Source organism: Trichosurus vulpecula, chromosome 6 (genome assembly GCF_011100635.1).
Source record: "Trichosurus vulpecula isolate mTriVul1 chromosome 6, mTriVul1.pri, whole genome shotgun sequence".
Classification (NCBI taxonomy): domain Eukaryota; kingdom Metazoa; phylum Chordata; class Mammalia; order Diprotodontia; family Phalangeridae; genus Trichosurus; species Trichosurus vulpecula.
This window is the reverse complement of record NC_050578.1, coordinates 84518352-84546252: the sequence shown is the minus strand read 5'-3', so window position 1 is coordinate 84546252 and position 27901 is coordinate 84518352. Positions and strand designations below refer to the sequence as shown.

The 27901-nt window shown below is 39.5% G+C and overlaps 1 protein-coding gene across 1 annotated transcript; it reads right to left on the bottom strand.

The window, feature by feature from the left end:
* Positions 1 to 131: 131 nt before the first annotated feature.
* Positions 132 to 27901, bottom strand: TMEM192 (transmembrane protein 192). The gene is made up of 6 exons (XM_036765645.1): positions 27787 to 27901; positions 24497 to 24643; positions 21928 to 22192; positions 15141 to 15275; positions 5573 to 5675; positions 132 to 1839 (listed from the first exon to the last, which is right to left on the bottom strand). Exons 1-6 carry the CDS (start codon positions 27811 to 27813, stop codon positions 1701 to 1703), a joined length of 816 nt encoding a protein of 271 aa, XP_036621540.1. The 5' UTR covers positions 27814 to 27901; the 3' UTR covers positions 132 to 1700.

The window sequence follows — 27901 nt, the reverse complement described above, 5'->3', positions numbered from 1 at the left end:
ATGCTTCTTTCTGAGTCCTTATGGGACATCTTGTTCCACTTGCCTATTATTCAGGCACCATCCTTTACAAAATCCTTAATTAGAATTACAAACATTAAACACAACTAGTTTGTAATAAAAACAAAGGCTGTCAACTTTCTCAGTAATATTTATTGTTTGAATATTTCAAAGTATTTATTATTCAGTTAGAAACGAAGTACAGACGAGCATACACACACATGTCAAAACCTGAGTATCCTAAAAAAAAAAAGTCTCCAGAACATACCTGTTATTTAAACCAAAGCATATTCCATAATTCTTACGAAATAATTAAAATGGAATTGCAGACACCAAACTGAGTTGAAAATAATCTGTCTCCTCCTACTAAAAGAATGGTGGGAAAGTTGAAGGTAGAGTATAATAGCTTTTCTTAGAATAAAGGAGAGACTTCCTGAAATGGCATGGCATTAAGGTATACATTGATCAGTACAAAGCAGGAAACCCAGATAAAACCTGGAGTTTAAAAAAGGGCTCAGACACACTTCAACCTGTCAGAAACTACATCTAGTATATATTTCCATCCTAAAAGACACAGAAAGACAGAAAGAAAGAAAGACAGACAGACACCGTCTCTCTCAATGTTTGGAGGTGAGACAATCACCTTTAAGAGGATATATCACTTCATTCACTAATTAAAAAGTAGTAATGAAAGTGATAAGCTTAATACTGCACACATCTTGCAAGTGATGTATAATTAAACTATTCTGAGTCTTCAAATACAAGATAAATATACATGTATACATAATATGTCATATTATATACACAAGTTTCTATAAATATATTCTGATACACTAGAGAAACCCATTCTTCCTACCCACAAGATTAACCACTGTCCAAAAAATAGAACACTAAAGCTAAAAAAAATATATCAGGTTTTCCTAAAGAAGCATTTAATGTACCCATGGCAAATGTGTCAACTAAAATTTTATCTGGCAGGGGGGAAATAATGTAATTGACTAATCACCATCTTTCATGGACTATATCAGTAACTGAACATGTCAGGTTCGAAATTTGGCCTTATCTCTAAATTCCAAGTAAGACAAGACTAGAGAAACAAATTCAGTTTACTTTTTGTCAACTGTACAAGGTCCCTTTCATACAAGGCAATTCAGCAATGTTGTAAATTTTCTAATGACTGCCTTAGTGGGAGTGAACTGAGTTTCTGCCCAACACCACAAGGTAGTCATGTAAAAAGGTTCTGAGGGTCCTTTTTTGCCTTACACAATCACCGTGGCTTCAGCAAACTTAACACATTTATACTGAACTCATTTAGAAATTTCTCTGGAATGATTAACTACCTCTATAAAGAGCAAGCTGTCAATCTGGATGCATTAACAAGAGAAAAGTTGGAATTACATCTGTAAGGAAACTGAGTAGTTAATTCAAACCTATTATGTTAAGGGCTAGGGGAAAATGGGTATCTGTAAGCCTATACATTTTTAAATACTAATCATAGAAATGGATTTTTCAAATATGGAAGAAACCTTAGTCGTAGCAACAGAAGTCCAGCATACCTGAAAACAAAATTCAAGTTTCCAACATCAAATATTTTTAAAAACCAGGCAGCAAAAGCTCCAATTGAATTCTAGCAGCTTGTCTGAAAGTCCAGTGTGAACTGTTTTATTTTGGATTATTCTAGAAATGTTGAAATTTGGGAGACTTCACTCTCCACTTGGCTGAGAAGCTGAATCTGGGGATGTGAAGGCCAGTAGTCGCTTACTTAACAGGGCATTGTGTCGTTTCAGGTATTCTATAATATCTCCTTGCTTTTCAACTACTTCTTCTAGACTGGAACTAGTCCTGTAAATAAATAAGGCATAACAGGTTATAAAACACACAAAAGGAAAAAAGGTGCTTATTGATAGTCTCTGAGCAACTTCCATTAGGCAGAATACTTTTATCACTCCTGGAATGAGTTTTTCTTAATCTGCTAAGCTCTATATGGTTAAGAACTGAATTTCTCTAGGTGATAATTTCTCAAAATATACAGACTTGTTAACAAGCCCCCATTTTGGAGGCTCTCAACCATACACTCTTCCATTTAATGGGCGTTCATTGTATTAACTTGGAAATAATGAGAAAAAATCCTTTGAAACAAGGCTTGTTATTGCTTTACTTCAGTGGCACTGTCAGAATCTGCTACAGATAATAGAACTATCCTAATTAATCAAAATAAAGGATACCTGAAGTTAATTATGAGCAAAAAAAAAAAAAGCTAACTTAAACCTGGAAGATAGTCTAAAAGTACAAAAGAAGATTCTGGTCTCATTTAGCAATTAAACCAGTATGATCTCTTAGGGGTACAGGAACTAGTTGAGTTATCCCTTGGGTCAAATGGTATGCATTATTCAGTAACTTTTGGACACATTTACAAAGTGCTTTCCAGAATGGCTGGATCAATTCACAACTCCACCAACGGTAATTTAACATGCCCTTTTTCTTATCACTGTTATATTCCCTTTTTGGGGATGTGTGAGGGAAAACCACAGAGTTGCTTTAATTTGCACTTTTTTAATTATTAGTGATTTGCAGCATTTTTTTATAGGTATTGATAGTTTGTATTTCTTCCTTAGGAACCTGCCTATTCATATCTTGACTATTTAGCAAATGGAGAGAGCCATTTGAGCCAATTTCTAAAGAAAACCTAGGCATACCCCAAAGACAGCAAATAAATTGGAAAAGGACTCGCATATAAAAAATATTTTTGTAGTAGTTCTTTCTGTAGTAGCAAAGAACTGGAAACCAAGGGGGTTCCCATCATCTGAGGAATGGCTGAACAAATTTTGGTACATGAATGTAATGGAATCTTATTGTGTCATAAGAAATGATGGAAGGGAGTCAATTTCAGGGAAACCTAGGAAGAGTGGTATGAACTCTTACAGAATGAAATGAGGAGAATCTGGAGAACAATTCACACAAAAAACCAACATTTTAATGAAAAACAAGCGTGTAAGACTTTTTGTTGTCGTTCGGTAATTTTTCAGTTTTGTCCACCTCTTCATGACCCCATTTAGAGTTTTCTTGGCAGATACTGGAGTGATTTGCCATTTCCTTCTCCAGCTCTTTTTACAGATGAGGAAATTGAGGCAAACAAGGTTAAGTGACTTGCCCAGAGTCACATAGCTAGTAAGCATTAGAGATCAAATTTGAACTCAGGTCTTCTGACTCCAGGCCTCTTTCTACTGCACCATCTAGCTGCACTATTTTTTTTTTAAATAAAGATTGTCTTTTTTTAATAGTTACTAAGCAAGAATATAAAGAATTTTGATTATATTTGTCCTTTTTGCAATAACCACGTTGGAAGTGAATAGAGAATTCTGAGAATTAATGTCTTTTGAAACATGTCTATTTGCTTCAGTGATTGGTTAGAATTTATAGGTTTAAAAAATCAGGGGCTCTTTTAAGGAGATGCCAGAAGGCTGTTAATACTAATTCAAGATAGAGAACAAACTTCCTAAGTGTCAGGTATCAAAAAGGTGCTTAAAAAAAAAATGAAGAGCTGATTTCTCTTTATAAGAATGACCACAGCCATGCCAAACTTGTGATACAACAACTGAGAATAAGTCATAGATCCTTAATAGTTTGTCTATGGCTTAGCTCTTTCCACATCTCAACAGTCTAAACCACAATGCATACCCCTAAAATCCCCCAAAACCATCACTAATGAAATCACTCTGAGAAACCACGCCAAAGGAATCACCCTTGAGAACAATGACAGAAAGGATTTGGTAAAGGCTACTTTATATGAACGGATTGGTTTTGTTTTTGAACTGGGTAGTACAGAAGAGAATTCGAAAGTAAAAACTTCAATAATTCTACCCATCTTATGGCTTGGCTTCATCTAAATTTTTTTTTTAAATATATGACTCCCTGAGATCAAGCGCAACAAAGTCTGTCAAATGCTTAATCCATCAAAGAGCTAACTCAATGGTGGCACTCCATGCTTAAATTCATCCCAAGGAGCACCACCAACAGAGCACTCTTTGCCTGCTAACGGGTCACCAGGGACGTGTACTCTTTCTGTACTCTTGTCCCCACAATTAGAGGTTTCTTCGCTCCTCCTCTAACACCTACTGCCTTCATGCTTTCTCCCTCTTTCACAGTATCAAAAAAAAAAAAACACTTGGAAAAAAGCTGGGAAAAACCTAATTTTCATTGTTTTGTTTTTGTTGTTTTGATTTCTTTGTTGTAGAGGAACCTGGGATGGTAACTTCTGATGGTGATGGAGGCAAAGAATAAGGACCCGGTAAGGAATTAAGAGTCCTAGGGGGCTGCCTGGGGTACCAAGAGGTGAAACGGCTGGCCCATGGTCACAAAGCTACTATGGGTCTGTATCAACAATCCAGCTAGCAGCTACTGTAGGGGTGTACGATCCACCAAAATCCAGCACACAGAAAGCTGCCAACACAGGTTCTTTGATCTGCTTTACTAAGGAAAGTAACTTTAAGGGGTTCACAAATCTCATACAAATATCATTCACAGTTCAGGGTAAAAAGCCAGCACCCTGAACTTCAAGGCAAATACAAAGAGAAATTACAAACATCAACAGACAGACCTTATCTGATTCAAATCACAATACATAGTTACCAGTGCCAACATCTGGGTTGCAAAGCTTGCCCAGAGTCTCGACAATCCTTCCATGAATGTGCCCCCAAAAGTCAAAGCTAGGCTGTCCTCAGTTTTAATCTCTTCAGAGCCCTGAGGGCTCTGACCACACCCAGGTTGGGTGTGGGATAGTTCCCCATCCCCAGTATCACCTCATATACAAATGGCTCCCAATTGTCTCTGTGCTGAGAAATAACCAAGACAAAAAGATCCCACTTTATCGGCCCCATTCAAACAAAGGCCAGAATCATTAAAGGCACTTAAGAGAAGAAAAGCAAAAAGTCCCACCTTAATTACTATTACAGGGTCAGAGGCAGAAACTGAACCCAACTTGTGACCTTGCCCCTGCCTTGTCTAGTGGGTCACTTAGCTTCATTTGCAAAATGAGGAGACTGGATTAGGTCAGAGGTATCAAACTCAAATAGAAACAAGGACCATTATGCATACAAAAAGATCCCTGCAGACCACATAATGACTTAGGAAACCATATGTTGACATTATCTATGTTCTACTGAACTTTTATTCTGTCAAATATTTCCCAATTCCACGTTAATCTGGCCATGCCAAGAGTATTTAACACCTCTGGATTAGAAAACCTCATCTCTCTTCCAGTTCTAAATTCATGATTGTTGGAGAAGTAACTTCTTCATCTGCAAAATGAGGGTGTCAAACCAGATCTCAGAAACACAGCTATGTAAACATTCACAATGCTAAGTATTCAAGTGTTTTTTCTTGGCTTTTAAGAAGTTCTAATTCTTTTTTTTGTTTGTTTTGTTTTGTGGAGGAGGGAAGGCAGTGCAATTGGGGTTAAGTGACTTGCCCAAGGTCACACAGCTAGTAAGTGAAGAATTCTAATTCTTAAAGAAAATACCTCTTCCTCCCCTGAACACTCACTCCATTGTCCTCAGGTTTCCCCCTTCATTATTACCTGAATCCGGTCTCTGAGGTACTATTATTAGCATACGCATACATGTTCTCTTCTTCAATTATATCAGGTCTTGGCTTGGCTTTATTAAATCTTCTTATTTTCACTAAAATGACAAAACAATAAGAGTTATTCTTGTCTGGGTAAGAGTGTGCATTTTTTAAAGATGAATTTTTATCACGATCTTTTGTTTTTGCATCGCTTCTATATTCCTCCTCCTTCCCACCCTTCTTATAACCGAGATTTGCATTTTAAAAATACAGAATACATGATCTTTTGATAAAAAAAAAAAACATTTGAGTGCCTCTTACAAGTAACAGTGTTAGGTACTATTGATGGGGTACAGGCCCCAAACGGAGACCTTTTTTTCTAACCCAAAAAGGCCCATTTGTTTATAGGCCCTGGAAAAAACCCCTACCTTGAACTCTCCTTAAATCTTCCCTGCTTGATCTGGCCTTGGCCTGAGGGTATAACCTTACATTATCATTAGGCCCAAATCTCTACCTAGCCTTGCCCTTTATTGTTACAAACAATATGCATGCCAGAAGTTACTTCCCAACCTTGATACTACCAATAGCCATGCCTTCACCTACTTCCCACCCTTGAATCCCATTCTCTAGGTTCCTAGGGTCTGACCTCATCCAGGTCCCATCAAGCTCCTCCTTAGACTCCTTAAGACCCTCCCTAAACCCCTCTTCTAGTCACCCCATACCACCCCTCAATCCCTCCCACAATCTTTGTGTGTATATAATCTCCATCTTGCCTCCATGGAGGTGCTCAGATTCAATCTAGCCCAGTAGATTGAATCTGGCCCACTTGTGAGAAAACAGGAATCACAAAGGGTGGGATTTCTTAAGACAACCCATTATGGTGAACCCCTAATAAACTTTGTCTTTTTCCTTGGCTGAGGTTTGAGTCGAATTCTTTCGGCAGGACCCAGTGTGTCCGTATTTTGGAGTCTCGAGCACCCCTAAAAACATATGGTTCCCTACCATATTCATTTTTATTTAACCTCTTCACTATGAGTGATACAAAGATAGGTAAGACAATATGGCCCCTGCCCTAAAGAAACTGACAGTCTAATAGGGGAGATGAGATACATGAACCAGTAGGTTAATTTATACAATGAGAAATGCTACAAAACATAGAAGGAAATTAATTACAAAGGATATATAAAGGAACACACTCTCTGCCTCCAGAGAAAGAACTGATAAAAAGAAGTATGTGTAGAATAGTTTTACATATATAAATATTTGTGTCTAATGTAACCATCTCTAGAGCAGGGATGGGAAAGGGAGGAGGAGAGGAAAAAGAAAAGGTTACATGATAACTTTAATTTCTTAAGTTCAGTATAAAATAAATGAAATTTTAAAAAATCAAATCAAATCAAAATACAGGAGGAAAGTCATTAGCCAAGACTAAAAGGGCTGGGGAAAGGGTTAAGGGCAGCTAGGTGACACTGGTTAATTTTGCACCTAGAATCAGAACTGAATTCAAATTCAGCCTCAGACTCTTACTGGCCATGTGGTCCTAGGTAAGTCACTTAACCTCTGTCTGCCTGAGTTTCCTCATCTGTAAAATGGGGATCATAACAGCACTTACCTGCCAGGGTTGTCTCAAGGATCAAATGAGGTATTTCTAAAGTGTGCTGCAAACCATAAAGCACTATATAAAATATTAACTATTATGATGAGGAGGAATACGGAAATGGTTTAGAATGTCCATGGTAAGAAAAACATGCCATATACAAAGTCAGGGAAGAGGTCACCATTACTTTCTGACCTGGCAAAACCAGTAACATCAGGGAAGGGAAAAGCCTCATGGAAAACTCTGAAGTAAAGGATTTGGATGGACAGAAACCAAGGAGGGCATTCCAGGTAGGCAGCCTGAGTGAAAGGAGAGGTGGCAAATCACAGGGACTGCAGAGCTCACTGAGGAAGCAGAGGTAGCTGAAAAAGAGGTTCATTCAGGGGGAGGAACAAGAGATTAGGTTGAAAAATTAAGCTGGGAACAGCAGGGTGGCACATCTCTTTAAGCTCTCGAGTTCTGATGTGTAGTGGGCTATGAGAACTGGGAGAAGGTCCAGGGTGTCTAAAAAGGGACAAATGGGTTGTAAACAGAGCACCGTGCCATTTAGCATTGGGTTTTGGCCTGTGATTAGTTCCCACCTCTCTAGCTTGAGCAAGATAAGGAGACTCCCGTTTGGTTTTTTGAGTGTTTTTTTTTCCTGAGGGGGGGAAGGCAGGGCAATTGGGGTTGACTTGCCCAAGGTCACACAGCTAGTAAGTGTGTCAAATGCCTGAGGCCGAATTTGAACTCAGGTCCTCCTGACTCCAGGGCTGGTACTCTACTCACTGTGGGGACCCAGTTCTTAAGAAAAAAAGAAAATTAAATGGTGGTCAGGTTCTTAGTTTGAAAGGACCTGGGTTCAAATCCTACTTGATACTTGTTACCTGTGTGACCGCACTGGGAAAGTCACATAACCTCCCTACGCCTCAGTATCCTTAACTGAAAAATGAAGACATTTGATCAGATGGCCCCTGGGATCTCTTCCAATCTAGGTAGGAAAGCTTTGAATGGACTTTTTAGACCAGGCGGTGATGGTATGCCAACTTGCTATTACTTTGTGAGTATTAACTATTCTTCGCTCTCCCTTCCACAGCTCTTAGTACTAAGATGCTGCCTTTTTGGCAAGCAGTTATAAAATACCCTTCTTACAATGGAAGCTGCTTGCCCTTGTCTGTTGTGGGACTCTGAATCGATGGAGAGCTCTCCCTTCTAGTAAGTAGTTCTCTATCTTGGTTCATTTCTTAAGGGAAAGCCAGGCTTTCTTCTTCTGAACATTTTAAAACCACCAAATAAAAACAGAAGTTTAAAAATAAGATTCTACGGGGCTGCCCTGCCCCTCCAAACACGACACATCGCACAGAGGAAGTGCTGAAACCACTATACATTTAACAAGCTGATGTCACGGTTTATGTCCTCAAAGTATGAAACATAAGTCATGGGGAAAAAAGTGTGGTTTTAAAAAGCAAAAGCCACATGAGATGGCAAAGGACTGGTCAGAAGTCTAAAAGCCTGGGTTCTGGTCTCAGCCCTAGCACCATGCGACTGAGCAAACTTTTGACTTTATTTTCCTCATCCACAAAATGGAGACAAAGCTATTTGTACTACATCCAATCAGGCAGAAACAGGAGTGTTCCATTAAAAGCATGTGGATAGTTTCTTCTGGTGCCATACTTCTAAGATATTTTTATGTTAGTCACTACATAGTGTTATTCCCTAAAAAAATATTATTCATTAGTGCCATAAAGCTTCAACCCTCTAAACAACAGACTGTATACTACTGTACTTTGGGGAAAACAAACCAAACTTTTAAATACACGTGACCATGAGAACTTAATATGTAGATCAACTGTACTTATCCTTCATCACAGGCTTTTCCAAACTAAATTACTGATTTACTGTGAATTCTTCAACTGAATATTAAGTGGATCGAGAGCCAGTCTCAGTCAGGATATCCTGGGTTCAGATCCTGTCCCTGAACAAGTCATATCCTCTCAAGGGCCACAGGCAGTTGCATATAAGTCACAGAAGTGATGACAAGGTTGTTAAACGCTTAAGTAATTTAAACCAAAAATACCTGAATGAAAAGTTGTACCTTTTGGATACCTTATTTACACCACTTCCACCTGCCCCCATCCTCTTTAACACTAAAATGGACCAAAAATGTTGAAAGCCAGGGCCTAACATTTTTGAGAGTTGTAGATCTCTCTAGCCGTCTGGTGAAACCTATGGATCCCTTCTCAGAATAATGTTCTTATACCACAACCTGTTAATAAATTAAAAACAAAATAAATGTGGGAAAATAAATAATGTTTTAAAAATAATTGAAGGAAAAGCTAACTTTCAGTTAGAAATTAGCTAATATAAAGATGTACAATTTTGTTTTCCATTCAAGTTCATAGACACCCCTCCCCGCCATCCCCAGAATCTACCCACAGATCCCACACACCACAAGGTAAAAACCTAGAAAGCCCAGAAAATCTGGTAACAGGAATTCATCCTCGAGGCATAAAGGGAAAAAAAAATATGCTGTATTTCTTGTTAACAGTGACTGGCAAAAAACAAAGAGCTACATAGCTACATCTTTCACACCTGACAACCAATAAGCATGTTTGAGAATTTGTATACTCCATGCCTGTCATGAGTTTTAGACAGCCAAAGACAAGACGGTCAATTAGGCCTCATCTTCCCCAGGAAGGGAATATCTGCCAGAAGTAGTTCTCAGTCCTCATTATGATAAACACCCCTGACTTTCTGTAGTATGTAACTGGAATAAATGGACATGTTCGAGCCAATGGAATCCCTGAAGAAATGAAAAGGTAGAACTGAGTATGTTTAGCTTTTGCAATAAAATTTGACCAATCGGGTCAGTTGGTCCAAACCTAAACCTGATGGATTTGTAAGGCCCTGTGCAAAGCCCTGCTGCTCTGAACAGGTGTAAAGTCTCACAATCAGAAAAAGAAATGATTGTATTTAGTAAATGGGCTGGAGAAGATGCATCTCAGCTTCAAAGGCAACATGGCTTTCCATTGGCTGTTGGCCCAGCTAAAGTTAAGAGGCCAGATAAAAAAGGAACACGTTGTACTCCCCTCCCCCCTTTCTTTTAAATACTCAGTGTGAAATATGGGGTGCAGAGTAACCAGCTAAGAACTAGAAGCAGATTCTCAATTTGCTGATTCTGGAAGGCTTATTAAAGTTTCAACAAAGTTCAAACTCATTCTTAGGAGACAAACAACAGGCACATACGTTTTCTAAGACTGATTTCTAAATTAGACTCCCAGGTTAAAAACTTAAGAAAAAAAGCAAAATAACCAGGTAGAAGGATGTTTATCTCAGGGGCCGCTCCTGTAAAAGTGCTACATTTTAGGGCAGCAACATTTTAATATATTATAAAATCCTTTTATAAGCAGTGACAATCTGAGTAATGTTACAGTTTAAAAAAAAAAACTCTTAGGTAGTCAAGGTTGCCCTGTGTAAATGACCTACCTTCAACTACAACAGTTGTTAATCTGGGGTTAAGATTTCAGAGGCTCCATGAATTTGGATAAGGAAAAAAAATTACATCTTTATATTTGCTCACCTCTAATTGAAATTTCCTTCAATCATTTAAAAACATTATTCTGAGAAGGTGTCCGTGAGCTTTCCCAGACTGCAATTACACACAAAAAGGTTAAGACACACCTGCACTAAAGTTTCCAACACCAAATCATACGGATTCGGAGTTTTGTAATTCAAAGACATCATGTAATTACAACGATACTGGTGTCAAATTAGACCACCCAGAATGTGTTTTCCACTCTTCTTTCAGATCATCAGCCAAAAGAGGAGTGTGTTCAAAAGCATTAACCCTCTGAAGAATTGGGTGGCCTTACGTGCCATGTAAATCTTCTTCCATTTCACGAGGGAGTTCTGATGACTACAAAGCAACTTTAATGGATGCTGAAACCGGGTGGATTTAATTTGAAGAAAACAGGAGGCACGGATCAAATTTAGCATGATGGAACTTCTTACAGTTGAAACAATCTCGTTCATGTGAGTGATCCTGACAATGATTTTCCTGGGTGCCATGGCGGAGGCATTGAAATTTGGACAGAACCTCCTCTGTCCCCCACCCACCACCAAGAGTTAAACTGGGCAGACCCAACTGCAGTTAAAATGTGACTAATGCAAAACCACTTTCCTAATTAAGAAAACCAGAAAGCAAAGTTATTGACTTCATCAGTGGAAAAGGCTGCTCTGAAAGCTGATATAAAATTAAAAATTAAAAACTAGCCTGGGTTTAAATATTTACCCCTGCTTCGTGGTATAACTGTGGACACTCACGGCTAGGGCCACAAAAAGTGGCAGAGAGCCTCTCAAATGCCCAACTGAATGACTCTGCATTCAAGCTCAGACATCATCTCCAGTCATTTCAGGTAATGGGTCAGATACAGAACAGAACTAACGCAGGCAACAAGTTAACTAAAGATTTACTCCAGAGATTGGGATCACTTTACCAAAGTAAACTTGAATTTGCATGATGAATTAATCACAGGTATGATAATAGCTAACATTTACATAGTGCTTACTATGTGCCAGGCGCTGTGCCAAGCAGAATTATTATCTCGTATGATCCCCAAAACAACTCTGGGAGAGAAGGGCTATTATTATCCCCATTTTGCAGAGGAGGAAACTGAGGCAGATAACGGTTAAGTGACTTGCCCAGGGTCCCAGCTAGACAGGATATAAATTCAGGTCTTCCCGACTGCAGTCCCAGCAGCTCTATCCACTGCTCCACCTTGATGCCCCCACCCCCAACACTAGTCAGGTTTTCCCTTCTTCCCTTTCCTTTTTTCCAAGAGCCAATAGGACATAAAGTTAGCATTACGCACATATTTTTGGTTTTTGCTGCATGGTTAACTAGTGCCTTTTTATGAGTATAAATTAAAGTTTATCATCTACTAGTTTCATTAGTGTTGGGCCATCCCAACTGGATGACATCCCACAAAAGGAATATAAACCACTGAGAGTGCTTCTTAGCAGATAGGGGCAATGTAGCATAATGGAAAAAATGCTGGAGTTGGGGTCAGGAAAACCTAGATCTAAATCCCGTCTCCTCCAACCCTTACCAGCTGTGCCACCATGGACAAATCACTGAAAGTCTCTGGAGCTCAGCTTTCTCATCTGTGAAACGGGAATGAAGATACCTGTGGAATCTAACAGGGTTGTGATATTCAGAGGAGAATGCGTGTAAGTAAAATATCTTGTAGAATTTAAAGTGCCCTATTGTCATCAAATCAAATAGTATACCGCAAGAGCAGTACACTGGATTATCAATCAACTCTAATAAGAGATACCATACTGACTGCCAATTACCACAAACCACAGCAAGAAACCAACAACAAAAACTTCCCTTTTCCCCTTTAATTGGAAGTAATCTCTCTTTGGATCTCACATAGAATTTTGTCCTTTTACTATGTTTTCCCCTGATTTATTTGGCATTCATCTGTATCCCCTCCCCTGACCACATTATAAACTCTATGAGGACAGAGACTATTCTTCCTCCTGCGTCTGTTCCCCAGCGTTCAACAGAGGGATCACCACAAGGCCCTAAGAAAATGTCTTCTGACCTGCCAAATGTCCCTCTCGCTCACATCTCACCTTTTGGAAATCAGATTAATTTACAGGTGTAATGTGATTTACACAATGATGCTGAAGGGTTATGTAAAGAGAATTTTTTTCCAAATAAAAATTCTAATTGTGTAGAGGAATCTGTGATTTAAAAGAAGACTGTAGTCAGTTATTTTTTAACTGCAAAGTTATACAAAGCAATGAATTACAAAAATAATTGCTATTCTTATCCATGTAAGTCAGTGCCCAATTAATTTTAAGTTCAAAACTGAAGTTCTTCATAGTGTATTTTAAAAACTTAATCTCCAGAGCATGTGATATTTTTACTTACATCACTATCACCTACATCATAAAGGACTTGTTAGGGGCAGCTAGGTGGCATAGTGGATACAGTGTCAGATTTGGAGTCAGGAAGACTTGACAGGTCAAACCTTGCCTCAGTCACTTAGGAACTGTGTGACCCTGGACAAGTCACTTAACCTACGTCTCAGTTTCCTCATTTATAAGATGGAGATAATAACACCTACCACACAAGGTGAAAATCAAATGAGTTAACGTATCTAAAATGCTTTAAAGTGTTGTATAAATGCTTGTTATTAATACCATCAAATACTCACGGAGAATACAATAAGTAAAGAACAAACTTAAATGAATTTAACAGTCACCCTCATCTATTCTAGTCACTAGAAAACATGTACTGTTATAAATACCTTTCGTATAAATATACAAAACTTCCTTTAATTACAGTTTTAGGACTGATTCAAGGAAGAGACAAAACCCAAAATTTAATTAATAGCGAGGTACTAAATAGCACCCAATGGTAAATTAGTATTAAATACACATTTGCATGTGAAACTATTTCACTTTATCATTTTCTACTTAAACATTTGGTGAACATATTATCCAATCTCATGAAAAGTTTCTTCAAGTCAACAAAAGCTTATGTTTAAAATTAGTTCAGAATAATCATGGCTACTGGTCATGGTAACACTTTCCTGCTGATTTCAAAATGAGAACACCAAAGAGGCTGGCGCTAAGAGCCAATTCGAGGTCACAGCTGTGAAGGGGTAAGATTTAACCCCTCTTACGTACATAAGATTATACAAACCAAGGCCTTGATGCAATTGCAAAGTTAGCCCCTCTTAACTTGACTCAATTGCAAATCTGGCACAAGTCTTATCTCCTAAAGTAGAAAGCCCTGCGAACACAAGAGGGAGGTTCCTCCCTGGGTCCTGGCCAAGACCCTGAGACAGACCAGTGTCCTGGAACTAGCCACTCCAAGGACGCGCTGCGCTTGGAGACTTTGAAGGGATCGGCCTCCTTTCAGGGCCTTGCATAAGATGCAGCATTTGCCAAAAACACCTGGCCTGATGCCTTCTTTGTTCCCAGTATTATTTATGCCATAAGATTCAGACCCCAAATTGGAATCTCACCCATGGAAGAGACGTCTGGCCTGTGACTTCGTGAGCAGGACCCTGACGGCTGTACCCCAGGATTCCCCAGCTTGTGTGCTCAGGTGTTAGAGCCTCCCCACATCGGTGATGATTGTAAATACTTTGATTTTAGTAGTAATTGCCTTGCTATCATTATTCTTAAGCCTCCTTCTCTGCTACTTTCAATCTCCGTCTTTCTCGCCTGTATTTTAACAATAAAAGAAAAAAACCCTTTCGGGCTTCTTGGAATGTGGAGTGTTTTGTCCGTGCGAATCCAAACCTTTACTGGTCAAGCTGTAGAGAAAATAATTACTGGCTGTACATTGTATTTTTGTTGTCGTCATGCATTGTATTTTTTTTCCAGAATATGAATTAAATTTATTACTTATAACAATTAGTATGAATTGTCTGAATTTTCCCCACTAAATAAAAGTTACAGGAGGGATCAATAAACAAAGCAAAAATTATTACAATGTTTATAAGTAATACATTTAATTCAATGAGTTATGGATAAATTATATATGACCATTTTTTCTATAGTATGAATTTTCAGATATTCAGTGAGATTTGTACTGTGCATGAAAATATTTCTCATACTTACGCATTTCTCTGAATTCCCTCCAATAAGAATTTTCAGATGTTTAACAAGGATTCGGTGTTGTCTGAACAGTACCACATGTGTTTCATCTATAGGGCCTCTTTCTAATACAAATCTCCTGATGCTGAAGAAGGTCTTCGTTATGAGGGAATGCTTTCTGACATTCTTTATATTTTCAAACCTTTTTTCTAGTATGAATTCTCTGGTATACAATAAGGTCTGAGATCTGACTGTATCGGAATTATGGAACTGTAATGGAAAAATAATGGGCTTTATAGACTGAACTAGGGAAATATAGTACTTTTTTAAAAGGCCACTGTAAGAAGGGCAGACTTGGTAGATGGACAAAATGAGTAATTCTCACCTGTGTAAATGACTAGGCATATCAGGGAACAAATCAGTTCCAAGGCCAGGACTGCCAGGATGAAGTCAAGATAGAGGGGACCGTGATCAGGGAAGGAGTGCTGTATACACAGGATGAGGAGCAGGGCTGCATTGCCTAACAAAAGGAACACAAACCCAGCATTAGCCAAAACACTGCACTTGCGGTCAAAAGAGGAAGCAACAGCCTAGTCAAAATGGTAGCATATAACAAAGCTGAAGATAAAAACCAAAGTGAGTGGTACCAACCATTTGGGGTAAAGAACAGAATGTTTCTTAACCCTGTATGAAAGCCCCACAGACATTCCAGCATTATAGTCATAAGTTATAGCCACAAGCAAAATTGTGTTAGGTGAAATTGCTTAGGCCATCTGATCAAAGCCACTGACATCCTGAAAAAAGCTAAAATAGGAGAGAGGCAGGGTGGTACGTGGGAAGCACGACAGACTTGGGGTCAGGAGTAACCTAGCTAAAATCCCACATTGGGATACCTGCTGCGTAACCATAGGCAAGTCATCTTGTTTTTGGACCTTTAAAACAAAGATAACAATTTACCTCACAGCACAGTAGTGAGGACCACATAAAATAATGGATAGAGAGTGCTTTCCATCCTTTAAATGATGCCTATATAAAGGTCGGCTATTATCACTAGAAGCTTAAAAATATTAAAGATAAAATTTAATTCTAAACATAAAAAATAGGTTAGAGTGATTCTTTGTTTTAAAAAAAAAAGGTTTCAAAACAGGATTCCCATAAATAGATCCCTTTATACATATAAAATAATCCAATTAAAATCACAATATACTTTTTTTTTTTTGCAGTGTCCACTTCATAAAGATAGATATGCTTGTACAAGACAGAAATACCTAGGATGGTGATGGCTTATGTAGTTCACTTAGATGAATGCCATTTCCCCCTTAATCATCCCTCCATGGTGATACTCTCCCAGTAAGCCTATGGCATACTTCTCAGAGTTGTTTTTAAGCTTACTTTTTTGTATCACTAATTTGAAAACGTACAAAGAGGAAATGATTTTCAATTTCCTTTTTTTCCTAGTGGTTTTCTTGATCTGGAAAATGTTTGCTTAGTCCAAAGAAGAGAAGGGATCTCTTACTTGTTGGTGCAAGCAGAATGACTATGAACCAGTAAGCCAAGTTTAAATTACATACAAAAGTCACTTTTCACTTTAGCTCTGTTCTAACATGTCCCATTCCCCCAAAAATCATATTAGCATGTAGTCATGCTGCTAGTAAATCACCTTTGGGGAGACCTAATTGGTAGTTGGTCTCAAAACAATTATACTTTTTAAAATTGGGGGAGGAGAGCTTTAAAAAATGAGAGAAACTGTTCTGCCTAGATAACATGACTGTACCATTACAAATGCTGGACTACATGTGATTTTCAAAGGAATTTTAATTTTTTTAAGATGTTCTATAACAGAAGCCCTTTTCATGGTAACAAAGATAGAGAATATCAACTGGGCAAATACTAAGCAATTATGGTATATGAATGTAATGGAATATTGGAAGATTGGAAGAAATAATGAATTAGGAGGATTTAGAGAAGCATGGAAAACTTCTGTGAACTAATGAAGAGGAAATAAGCATAATCTAGAAATCAATACACACAATGACCAGAACACCACAAAGTACAAGACAAGTGACTGAACATTGTATACTTATAATGACCTGGCTTAGCCTCAGAAAAGAGTGGGAAAATGCACTTCTCTTTACTATGAATAAATGGGCAATTATGGCTATGGAATATTACATATGCTGTCAGATATGGTGAATATGTTGATTGGGCTTTGCTGACCTACCTTTCTTCTCTTTTTAAAATCTGTTACAAAGGCTAACTCACTGGGTAGGTTAGTGGGGAGGCATTTATTTATAAATTAAGGTGATTAAAAAAAAGACATAAAAAAGAATAAAAATGTTCTAAAGTAAATTCAATTTTATTGCACAAGATTATATAGTATGACTCTAGAGCAGACCTGGATAGAAGATACAAATGAATTTCAAAATGACATAAGCTCACAGCTCTACCTAGTGGCCATATCCATAAGGTTTCCAGCTGATTCATAGAAGTATCTGCTTTTATTCCATTTGACTGAAATGTGTTTAAGACATGAAGACATACTTAAAAAAAAAAAAAGGACTTAAACAATAACAACAAATCTTACAGGATTGTTTCATGATAGGCACCCAGGAACCGAGCAAAAATTACTACCTGCTACATCTAGCAATTAGGAACCCCTGAAACTCATCAATGTAATCCACTGATATTTATTACAATAAAGGGCCCCAAACTCATTTCTCTTTATTGTGCTTAACAGTAACATGCACAATTAAGTGGCCACACTCCCAATCCATATGGCTGAGAGAAATTAATTTGGGATTCCCACCAGTGACATTCAAGGAAGCTCTGGCTTAGGGGGTTCCTACTTGACTAAGCAGCCTGTACCTAGGTCAAGAATATAGGCTATATGATGCTAGGACATCCTACAATTCCCGGTCTAGAAGGCACCCAGCAGATGCAGTATCTAGTTACAGTGCCAGGCCTGGAGTCAAGAAGACCCAAGCTCAAATATAACCTCAGATACTAGCTATTCGACCTTAGGTAACTCACTTAACTTCCATTTTCCTTCCTCCTTCCCCCATGGTGGTTAATCAAATGATTGGATCTGCTTCTAAATCAGTCGGTTCTTAATCTAAAACTCACAGATAGCTTGTTATAAAGTTTCAATGACTTTAAAATAGTTTTGTGGATGGCCTAGGAGAATACCATCACTAGACAATTTTGAAAGGCTTGAGGACTCTGATCAATGCAATGCCCAATTACAATTTTAGAGGACTAACGGAAACATGCTACCTGCCTTTTGACAGAGAAGTGATGGACTCGAGTTATGGAATAAGGCCTATATTTCCCATCATGGCCAGTGTGGGAATTTGTTGTTTCAGCTATGCATACTTGGTGAAGGGGTTTTGTTTAAAAAGGGAGGGGGAAAAGCTTGGCCTCAGAGAAGAGATATGAGAAAACATCTCCCTCTACTCCTTTGGAGAAGTTAGGAGGCTCATGGGTATGGGGCATTTCATATATTTTCAGATTTAAAAAATTTATTGATTTGTTTTGCCAACTGTTTTTTCTCATCCCTCTCTTTTTTTTTTCTTTTAAAAACTATTCTGCTATATAGGATGGCTCTCTGGGAAAGGGGAGGGAGAAAAATAGCTTTTTTTTTTTATAAGTGGAAGAGAATGCTTGTTAATTTTTTAAAAGTCAAGTAAGATAAAGGTTAAATCAAAAATATCATTACTGAACTAATACTTGAAAAATGGATATTCTGCTTTAGTTAGTAGAATCCTTCCTGTTCACTGCTCTTTCAGTACTAACACGGGGGTTGCTGCTCTTACCATGTAGGATACAGTGACCCCTTATGGCCAAAGTATGCTGTGCAAGAATCAACCTAGGCTTCCCTAGAATCTACCAAATTCACCTTCTTAAGAGGTGGAAGGCAGAGACTAAATCATTTTAGACAAGGAGGGGCTTTTTTTTTTTTAAACTGCCAACTCTCATCCTCATGGAGAGGCTGGACACACTGCCATCCACAGGTCAGGGCTGATTCTCAAGGTCTCTCAGAGAGGGAGCCTCTTCACATGACTTTTTTTTTTTAATTCACTCATCTTTACTCAGTTTTTCGGTTGCAGAGTTCTCAGATGTTCTAAGATAGCAATTTTAATCTAGATTAAAAATACTTCAGGATGGTCTCTGATAGAAAGGTAGAGAAACTAAAAAATAAAACAAAACATGGGATTCTCACAAAGGAAGACCTCAAACAACCTAAACCAGGTCCGATTAATTTCATTTTCCAGGCCACTGAGAAAAAAGCCAGCTCTCATGCACACGAAATCCTTTGTTGAGATCCCGAGATCCAAAATACAGGCCCAAAGAATTAGCAAAAAATAAGCATCACGTGCCACTGATTGGGTATGCAAAGCAAAAAACGAAAACAGTCCCTGGCCTCAAGAAGCTCATAGTCTATCAGGAGTGATCACAGGCTCATGTATAAGTATATACCAAAAAAAATCAAGATAAATTCAGAAAAGAGGAGGCAGGAAATCAGAAAGGCGGTAGATTTTGAGCCGAGTTTTAAGGAAACTAGAAATACTAAGAAGCAGATGTAATGAAGGAGTCCACAGGGACAGCTTCAACTATTCCCCTTTAGAAGGATCTAGAACAGATATTTCAGGGAGTCTGTGAACTTGTAGGGGAAAAAAAAACGTATCTTCCTTTTCACTAACCTCTAACTGAAATGTAGCTTATTTTCACTTAAATGTACCATTATTTTAAAGCAGGGCTCTGAGAAGAGATGAAAAGCTTTACCAGACTGCCACAGGCATCCAGGATACAAAAAAGGTGAAGAACCAACCCCTGGTCTTGATCATCATCCATTCTTCTCACTTCCAGAGAGCCTGTTCTAACCCTCATGGCACTTGAATGTCTGACCAGAATTGCCTTGAGGCAGCTACTTCCTGAGGAAGAATTTACCCAGTTTAAAAAAAAGTAAGTTTTTTCTACTTCTCACTCCCAAGGAAGAGTCAAAAAGCAATAATTTATTTCCTCCAACTCAAATCTCTTCTTCGGTGGAAGGCACAGCACTGACCCTAGAAAAAACAATTATAATGTTTTGCTGGTTGTTCAGGGACAGATTTTCCCAGCTCCACTTTTGTATACTGAGATCATCTAAACACCTAAAATTAGCACTGTGTCTGGTATATAGTATTCACCTTATAAATTCTTGCTGAATGAAAGAATGTTGAATTATAGGAGCACGCAAAAGTGCTCTTAAGGTTTAGTCATTGGGCAAAGCATTCCAACTATTCAGGGCTTTGTTGACAGGTCAAAAGTTAGAGTTTGGAAGTCCATTAATCTATTTCTTGTTTTTAAAAATTTATTTCTGTCGCTTCCATTTTCTCCCTGCCCTTACAAAAAAGAAAAAGAAAGAAGATAATACCTGTACTCACCCCAATGGACCACTTCAAGAAAAGCTTCTCCTAAATTGTGAAACATTATATAAAGGTGACCCACAAACCAGAATGACTTGGGAAGAAGTATAGCATTCTTTTTTTTTTTTGTTCAGCCAAGGAAAAAGACAAAGTTTAATAGGGATTCACCATAATGGGTTGTCTTAAGAAATCCCACCCTTTATGATGCCTGTTTTCACAAGCAGGACAGATGCAATATAAGCTGAGCTAGATTGAATCTGAGCATCTTCATGGAAGCAAGATGGAGATTATATATACAAATATTGTAGGAGGGATTGAGGGGTGGTCTGGGGTGACTAGAGGAGGAGTCTAAGGAGGACCAAGATGAGGTCAGACTCCAGGAACCAAGAGAATGGAATTAAGGGTGGGAAGTAGCTGAAGGCATGGATATTGACAGTATCAAGCAAGTAGCTGCACAATAAAGGGCAAGGGTAGGTAGAGATTTGGGCCTAATGATAATGTAAGGTTATAGCCTCAGGCCAAGGCCAGATCAAGTGGGAAGATTCAAGGAGAGTTTAAGGGGGTTCCCAGAGACTGTGCCCTTATCATTCCTCCCTCAAATAGGACCCAAATTCTTTTGGGGTCCAAGGGTATTCCCACAGTCTAAACCCCATCATTCCCCCCTCAAACAAATGGGACCCAAATTCTTTTGGGGTCAGGGACAAAGGTCTCAGCTTCTGAAATTGCTTCCTGCTGGCAAGGAGCATAGAGCGGTCCCTGCCTGGATGGGTCCAGTCCAAGGGGTACACAGTCTGAGCAGATATCTGGAAGTTGATGGCTTGGAGCCTGGAGGAGATAAATCTGGCAAGGAGGTTAAGCAACCAAGCAGCAAACGGGCAGTATAGGAGTATAGAGAAAGGACAATTCCCCTGGTGTAAAAGACAATTTCCCTGGAGGGAATTAAAGATGACTATTTCATACCTAGTTCCCCTAATCATTTGTCCTATGTACCACACTGCTTCGGGGTGAAGTATAACATTCTCACCTCATCCATGTGACAAGAAAGGAAAATCCAGTGATCTGAGGTCATTTTCCCAGGTTCTACCAGGAGTTTACAGAAACAGAAGAAAGTTTTTGTTGCCATATATAATTCTTTTACAATCATCTGACATTTCCAGCATTAGATGGGGCCAAGAAGTGAGATTACTATAGGGTTTCGAATAAGAAAACCATAGCAAACCCAATTTAAAACTTGAGATCCTCACCCCAGTCCTACCCAAGTCAGGAGGTGGACTTTTGAAAAGATAGCCAAAAAAAAAAAAAAAAAAAAAAGGTTGGAGAGAATGAAAAAACTGTTCTATGATGTAACATTACTGAACCCATAGGAACGATGGACATGACAATGCAGAAGCATAGGAAGGACACAGAAGCATAGGATGAATTCATGCTGAGCCGAAAAAAACCCAAAACCAAGACAACAGACAGAATGATTATAATAAAAGTAAAAACAATATGAAAAAGGAGCTGAACTCAGATTAAAAAAAAATAACCTTGGCTTTGATGGACAGATGCTGAAACAGTTGCCTCTTCTCAGCAGAGTTAAGACATTTCAGATGAAAAATGTTGCAAATCTTGTCCTTTAGTACTGCCTAGCTGTTTTCCTTTATCACAAAGAAAAGGACAAAGGAGAATACACTGGGGAAGGATTGTGGTCTAAAAAAGCCAAGGCACCAAAACCACATTTTTTTTTTTTAAATGCAAAAAGCTCTGAGAGGGAGGTAGGCTTACCAGTAGAGTGTATCATTAACGACAGTCTTTTAAGATGCCTTGTGGATCTATAGATGATGATGTAGCCTTGGTTTCTCACTTGGCTATGCTGATACTGGATATAACGTTCAAGAAGTACATGCAGAACCCATAAAATCACTTTTCCAAGGATGACCACAGTCTGAACTTTAAGTGGGTTGATGTAGTTTCCTGGGCATTTGTCCTCATTTGGATTAGGATAAGAACAAAGCAAACCTGTTAAAAATGCTAAAATGACAAATACAACCTAGAGGGGAAAAAAAGTACCAAGGTTAGGCTTTGAGGCTAAACACACACATCACTTTTTCTATCCTAAATTCAATCATTTTTCTCAATTTTTAAAAGCAAGAATAGGAGATGAAGGATTGAATTGAATTTTATATTCCTATAGTCCTGTGATTTTGGTCACAAGACTATCAAATAAATGGAACATAATTCTAGAAATGCAGTATTTTGTATAGCTTTTCAAGTCAGTGGTCTCCAAAGAACTGACACTGAAGACGACCAGGGTCCAAATCCTGTCTCTGACACTGGGCCTGTAACATTCCATGACCATCAGTTTTTATATTTGTTAAAAAAATTCAAATTTGTACAATTTGGACACTAAACCTCTAAGGTCCCTTCTAGCTCTAAATCTATGACCACCCAAAGGGCAATGGAGGGTGCATGGTAGGCATGAACAAGCAACGAAACATTACAAACAAGGAATTATGTTGAAAAGGTGGTATAAAAGGATGCCATGAGAAAAATGTCTGGCAGAAAAAAAAAAAAAAGGGAACAGAGTAGTACTGACAGACAGAGATGACCCACGTGCCCTGCACTGTTAAGAGAATTCATCAAGGAAAGCCCTCAGCAGGTTGGATGAGGCTGCATGGGTGAATCTGTGAGAGGACACGACTATGGTTACATAGGATGAGTTGGAGAAATGGGGAAATTCATCATTGGATGGAATGCCTACTCTGATGGGATCGAAGATGTATTAGAATATTATTTAAGTGAAAAGATTAGCTATTCAGATGTGTAAAAACAACATCTGAAAGACATCTAGTTCAAATAATCAACAACTCCCAAGAAATAATGTAATACGGGAGGGCTTAAAACTTTAACTTTTTAAAACTAAGAGGTGCATTATAATGGGCTTTTCTTCATGAGTTCATGGGATCACAAATTTATAGTTGGAAGGACCTTTAGAAGCCATCTAACCTAAACTCCTCATTTTACAGTTGAAGAAATAGGCTCATAGACATTAAATTCATTCTGGGCAATTAATAAAAGAAAAAAAAATCATCCTAATTAAGAAGCGGCATATTTAAGAGAATTCCTGCATAGCTCGGCAACTCCCCAAGTATGATTATGGTTGAGTAGCTTAACCCCACTGTGCTCGTTTCCAAATGGGTAAAAGAAGAAATTTGGACCACATGATGATCAAGGTCCTTCTCATTTCCATAACTGAATTACCCACATACATACTTCTCTATTAACAAGATTAATACTCTGATCACCTAGTCCCAGGGTATTTAACCCAGGAGTGTGGCCTTGACGCCACACATGGCCCTCTAGGTCCTCAAGTGCAGCCCTTTGAACTGAAACTTCACCGAACCAAGTTTGAATTCAATCAAAGGGCCAAACTTGAGGACCTAGAGGCCAGAGGTTCTCCACTCCTGAATTTTAAAATAGTGTGATGACGATGTATTTCAGTAAAATTGGCTCTCTTTTGTAATCCTTTGTATTTTATTTAAAAAACATGATTCTGAGAAGGGTTTCAGTCTTCACCAGACTGTCAATGGGGCTCCATGACACCTACAAAAAAGGTCAAGAATCCCTAACCTAGACTCTGTGAAGTAATAAGCCTTTGAAAAATCAAACAAAGTAACTAATCAACTCCTTTGAATACACTTAAAATAGCCAACAGGTCGGATAGGTAACAGTTACTCTTCTGACCACTATCATTGCAACAAGCACCAAGGAGGAAGTATAATAATAATAATAATAATAATAATAATAATTTTTGGCTCCACTGTGGCAAGTGTTTTCATGAAGTGCTTTCATCCAGATGTCATGGCCCAGGCAGACGCTGTCCCATCTAGGGAAAGGCATTAGAATAACTGACAGTAGTAATAGCTAACTTTTAGGGGGCTACGGATGTATGTACATATATGCACACATACATGTGTATATAAAAGAGTGTGTGTGTTTTTTTCCCCAGACTGTGAACTTCTGAACCTACCAGTTCAGACTGGGGCCTGTTCTGAACCTTTTATTCTTCAAAATTACCTGAAATCCTCTGACTTGCCTAAGATCACAGTCAGTATGCATCAAAGGTGGCCCTCAAAACCAAGATCTTGTCTCTAAAGTGGCTCTCTATCCACTAGGCCATGTTTCTTTTTATAGTAATCTACTTTGCAGCAGAAATAGCATCCTTATTCTAATCCAGATTCTCCAGCATTCACAAGCTGAAGCAAAAAAAGTTACTGCTTTGTCTCTGACGTACTCCTTGGTGAGCCTAGCACTTTTTCCCCAAAATAAAAAAAAAAAGTCCCCACAGACTTACATGTATTAGCAAGAGGAGATTTGCTATGATGACAGTAGGAAGGGGATGGAATCTAGGTCTGAAATGAACATGCAACGGATGTTGTGGCAAAAGCTGGGCTTCTAGAAGAGGGTCATCTTCCAAACTTTGCGTAAGATCCAGTGAACCCTAAAGGGGGAGAAAAATCAAAAATCAGTACATTCTTGGATGGTATTCACAAAACCAGTTCTATAACATGAAGTTTGAAAAGGTGTTTCATACATTGAGAGGCTTACTGCATTCTAGGAATATTTTTCCTGAAAAACCACTGAGTTTCAACTACTAGAAGCAGAAGGAAGTGTCTCCTACCCTCAAAGGGCTTACCATCTAACTGGCAGTCAAGGAATGAACAAATGAAAAGTTCAATAATGGTAAGAGTTCATTAGAGTGCTGTGGTTTAACTAAGGGCAGGCCATGGACTCAGAAAAATCTGTGTTCAAGTCTTATACATATTAGCTACGTGACCGTGGGCAAGTTCTTTAACTTCTCACAGTGCCAGGCAACTTTCTAAGACTAAGTTACAGTTGATGATTTGCATCTGTGTGAGAAGGTTCCACACCAGAGGCTCCCAGTAGAGATAAAATCACAAGTCTAGACATCCCTGCAAAATGAGAGGTAGGGAAAGAATTTGGAACTCAAAATTTAATTTAAAAAAATGTTTAAAAAATTTTTTACACGTAATTGGGGGGAATATTGTTTTTAAAAATGTTAAATGACAAAGACAATTTTTCAAGTAAAACAGGCAAGTAGTGACATCCCTCTGGGATTTAGCTTATGCATTTGCAAAAAAAAAAAAAAAAATTTTTTAAAAAGCCTTACCACTCTAAACAGGGTGGGCTGAACACACGACTAGACCTATAATCAGGAAGACCAAGGTTCAAATGCCACCTCTAATATTTATTAGTGTGGGCAAGTCATTTACAACTTCTGGTCCTCAATTTCCACATTTATAAAAGAGAACATGACTCTGAAAATATTTATCTCAAAGGGTTGTTGTGAGGTTCATATGAGATGATGGATGTGAAAGGCTTCAGCTTAGAGCTCTATTAGTGGCACACAGTAATCATTTAATAAATGTTTGTTGACTAACTGATCATACACAGGGTGTCCCCAAAAGTCTTACTACAGTTTTAAACTTTACTAGTTTTTACTGTACTAAAACTTTGGGGTCACCCCATATAATGCAACTCTGCCTCAGTTTTTTAGGCATCTGGTTGGAACTTGGCTAGGTAACTCTCATACCTTTCCATTCTATTCACTTCCCTCCTAACATTTTTTTTAAAAAATGTTTATTAATCAGCAGTTAAAAAAAACACCATTTCCAGATATTGATTACACAAAAATAGAAGTATATCATATATTCTTATAGCATTAGTTATTATACACTGAGATTACATTCATGTTTATTTTCATAGACCATAACATCATCTGGGACAAAAAAAGGGTATTCATCTCACTCACCTATCATGGAGTAAACAAAGAGTAAAATATCTCTCTCCTCATTTAGGAAGTTTGTGTGACCTATGGCCCTGGGCACAGTGAAAAAGGGTTAAGGGTGCAAAGATCCAGGTGACACCTTGTCAAGCAAAGAGTCAGAGTAACACATGTGCCTACTCCAAGGGCAGGCAGATTCACATAAAGCCCTCCCAGGCGGCGCCCGGAGGGAACTGGAAAACAGTATTTACATTCCTTTTTCAGGAGTAATCACTGTTCTGAAGAAAAGAAAGGCCAACCTAGGCACAGATGTGAAAAGGGTAATCCAATGTAGGTTCTTCCGCATGAAATGTTTGTGGTTTGTTGGTTTTTTTGGGGGGGGGGGAGCGTGAAGAGGGGAAGGGAAAGAGGATTTTGAGAATTTTTGAGAAGAGTCAGTTTCACTTTTGCTATGCCCCTCGTCCCCCAACCCTTTAGTTCACAAAACCAGAAGAAATAGAAGTTTAATCATCTATTGTAGACCCTGCAATTCATTGCAGATAACAGCCCAGCTCTTCCTCCTCAAGGTTTTATGTTCCCCCAAGAGCAACCTTAGGAGAATTTTGGTCCAGGTTCCTCATTTTACAGATGAGGAAACTGCAGCCTAGAGAGGCTAAGAAACCGGGACAAGGAATACTATTGCGTTATAAGAAATGACAAGGGGGATGGTTTCAGAAAAACCTGGGAGGTGAATATGAAATGGGGCAAAGTGAGCAGAGGCAGGAGAACTTCGTACACAGTAACAATAATGTTGTAACGATTATCAACTGCCAAAGACTTAGCTATTGATCAAAATAATGATCCACAACAATTTCAAAAAACTCGTGATAAAAAATGCTATCCAACCTCGAGAAAGAGAACTTTGGGTGGGGAACGAAGCATAGTTTTTTGCCTTTTTCCCCAAAAATGGCTAGCATGGAAATATTTTAAGTGACTTCACGTGTGTAGCGGGTATCACGCTGCTTGCCTCCTCAATGGGTGGGGGAAGCGTCGCTTATTCCTGCAAAACCAGGTGCAGCGCCTTTTCATTTTGAAAGCGGTGCTTCCGGGCGCCGACACTGACAAGGCTTCACGTGGTTGCCGCACTCATCACAGCCGCGGCCCGGGCCAAGTGCCGCAGAGCCGGGGCGGGGCATCCGCCACTAGAGAGGTGTTGCCCCTAGTTCCCTTTCTTGTGACCTAACCCTGGCTCCGGGCGATCCGACCGGCTTCCAGCCCAGCCAGATGCCGGTGGCACAACCGGCAGGTCAGACGCACAGTCACGTGAAAAAGCCGAGTTCCGGGACGCGACTAGAAGCAAAGCCGTTTCCCGAGCAAAAGCGTGGAACTGGGGGCCAGCTGCGCATCTGGGGCGGCGCAAAGGGACACCCTAAGCACCCGCGCCGGCACCTAGCCCTGCGGCCGCCCCATGACCAAAGCTCAGCCTCTCGGGCACAGCTGGCCTCCCATCCCCAAGGCGTACAGACCTCCTGGCGAACCCTTCCTAGCGCGCACAGCTGCTGCAAGGGGCCCCTTCCCAGAGCGCACAGCCTCTGCAGGTGTCCTCCCCAGGTGCCTCCCCTTCCCCCCTTCCCAGGGTGCAGTCCCCTCCCCAGGGCGCACAGTGCCAGCGAGTGTGCCTCTCCTAAGGAAGTTCCTCTCCGCCGTACGCGGCTTTTAGCTGCGCCCCGACCTCCCTTCCAGGTTACCGCGCGGGGTGGGGCGCTCGGAGGGGGTGGGGAGGATGGCAGCTTTTCTGCTCCAGGCCCCGCCCCGCAACGCCGGGAGCCCCTGGCCGCGCCCGCCCCGAGCGCACTCACGTCCTCCAGCCTGGTCCCCGCAGCCATCTCTAGGGCTCCCGCGGCCGAAGCCCCCGCCGCGGGGGCGCGCTGTCTCCACCTGCGCCTCTCCGCGGCTGCTCCGGGAAGGTGGGGG